General features: G+C 47.4%; 1 protein-coding gene across 1 annotated transcript in view; it reads left to right on the plus strand.

The window, feature by feature from the left end:
- The window catches only part of LOC106813004 (spermatogenesis-associated protein 4-like), a 7,724-nt gene that overhangs the window by 1,754 nt on the left and 3,667 nt on the right, over nucleotides 1–2,303 (plus strand). Inside the window, exons 2-5 of the mRNA XM_014817047.1 lie at nucleotides 309–438; nucleotides 745–863; nucleotides 1,532–1,715; nucleotides 2,072–2,248. Of these exons, the coding sequence (XP_014672533.1) occupies nucleotides 309–438; nucleotides 745–863; nucleotides 1,532–1,715; nucleotides 2,072–2,248 (610 nt within the window). The remainder of the gene's footprint in view (nucleotides 1–308; nucleotides 439–744; nucleotides 864–1,531; nucleotides 1,716–2,071; nucleotides 2,249–2,303) is intronic.

Below are 2,303 nucleotides of genomic sequence, written 5' to 3' on the forward strand. Positions count from 1 at the left end.
GCGGCAGTTAATGTAAGCGGCTATAGTACTAGAGCTACGTTCCGGTATACCGGACCGTACCCAGGGTACGTTCTGGCAGTACCCCGGGGGACATAGACCCTCTCAGCATTACTGAGTGAGATAGGCCTACTCAGCCTGTGGGGGGTGTTTCCTAACTGTAACTCACTGAGCTTCCCAAAACCACTGCTTGAGTCCAAACGTAAACATGGAGGCGTTTCTCACTATGTGATTTTTCAAAGCACAGGTACTCGTATTAACAGGGCATGCAGAAGACAACACATTACTAATAATACTGTCTGTCTCTACAGGGATTTCTCGAATGGGTTCTTGGTAGCAGAAATATTTTCCTGGTATTTCCCGCAAGACATCTACATGCATAGTTATAGTAATGGAACTTCACTGCAGTCCAAAATGGGCAACTGGACTCGACTTCAAAGGGTATGTGTTTTTCCACACGAGCTTGTAAACTCTATTGCGACACAATTTGCATTACAATCCAGTGGCAGATCCAAGGGGGGCGCAAGAGGAGGTGCCCCTCTAGTTTTTGTCCCCCCTCCCCCTATTCTGCACTCCCTAAAATGAAATCCCGGCTACGCAGTTAGGCACCCCTTTCTCAAAATTAAACCCCCTATCTCGCCACTGCAATCCCACCATGCCAGACAGCAGTTACACAACATTTATACCATAACTCACTTGTAAGTTATATTGTCATACATTGACAAGTAATGTACGTATAATTAATAGTTTATAGAGAAACAGAAGCTGTGCATACCGACAGATCTGATCGATGGAACGATACATTGCAAGGAGGGAGCTGCCCAAGTGCTGATAGAAACAATCTATGCTTTGCTGACAAACAGAAGGTAATATCATTTGAATATAAGTTCATAAACGCACAAAATAAAATATGACTTCAACGTTGTCGCCATACACAATGATTTCCATGCGAGTTAAGTTTGTGATACGTACACGTGTTCTGTAGTGAAAAATGCTTGAATCCGTGGGGGGGGGAAGCATAACAAAGAGTAAAAAGTAGACAGACGTCTGACCAATAAGTATATCAACGTAGCTGTACATAGTAAGCGGTTTAATTCTCATGCCTCAAGGCAAACGCAGCCTTCCCCCCCCCCCCCCCGCATCGCTCCACAGTCCGTGCGACTGAGCGAAACCAAAAACCCCTTGAAACCGTCTGCTAACGAAATAGGAGCAGCAGCAACGTGCACGTAGCGTTGAAAATTTCACGGCATAAGTCGCTGCTGTGAAATGTGAACGTTAGAAACCAAGTGACGAGCGTGAGAGAGGCCGTCGATCCGTGACTCGCGCTTTTTCGCGTAGTTTGGCTAACGCTCCATTAGGAGTGTTCCCAACTTTGATATCATTAATGATTAATGATTGATAATCCTACCCCTAACCCTAACCCTAACCCTGACATTAAACCACAAACTAATATATGACCAATATATATTATTATGACCATTAAATTTAATGACATCAAAGTTGGGAACACTCCTAATGGAGTATCACCCCGTAGTTTGCAGAAGCTGCAGAGAGAGGGCAGCAGCAGCAGCAGCGGCAGCGCGGCACGCTTTACAGACTGGAGCTACCAGGCCACGCTGCCGATGCACGCTCGCTCCACCGCCTCCACCGCAATCAAGAACAATCTGAGGCTCACAGAGTTCCTCACCGACCCCAGCATCAGCCTTGGTCAGACGAAGGTGAGCAGATAGCTGGCCGGGGTTAAACAAGGTATAGGGTAAGGGTGAGGGTCAGGGTCAGGGGAAAAATTACTTTTGTTTTCACGGTAGCTCTTTTTCTGTCTGGGAAAAAGTCTGGGAAAAATAGCTCTCGTCAAAAATTTTACGGGAGCTATTTTGAGCATCACGGGAGCGATTTCGAAGGTTTGAAGAGCGAATCGCTCATCGCTCCCGTGTATTTTTTTTACCCTGGTATAGGGTGAGGGTGAGGGTTAGGATTGGGGTTTGGGTGAGGGTGAAGGTTAGAGTTAGGATTGGGGTCAGGGTCATGGTTTTAGGTCAGAGTTAAGGTTTTCCGTACGTGTCCTCTGCGACAGGCGCAAAGTGTGATTCAGGACCACATCCGGCTTCGCTCCCAGGAGAAGTTGGAGAGTCCCGAGCGATTCGACATCCGTCCTACGCTCCCGCAGCTGAGCCCCTCACCCAGACCTGCACGGATGGTGTCCACTAGATCCACGGGAGTGTCCACCCCCGTGAAACAAGCCGACGCTGTGGTAGGTGTTACTGTTAGTAGTGATAGTCCTGCTAGTAATAGTAGTAGTGTTAGTA

The sequence above is a fragment of the Priapulus caudatus genome, unplaced genomic scaffold, assembly GCF_000485595.1.
Source record: "Priapulus caudatus unplaced genomic scaffold, Priapulus_caudatus-5.0.1 Scaffold714, whole genome shotgun sequence".
Lineage (NCBI taxonomy): Eukaryota > Metazoa > Priapulida > Priapulimorpha > Priapulimorphida > Priapulidae > Priapulus > Priapulus caudatus.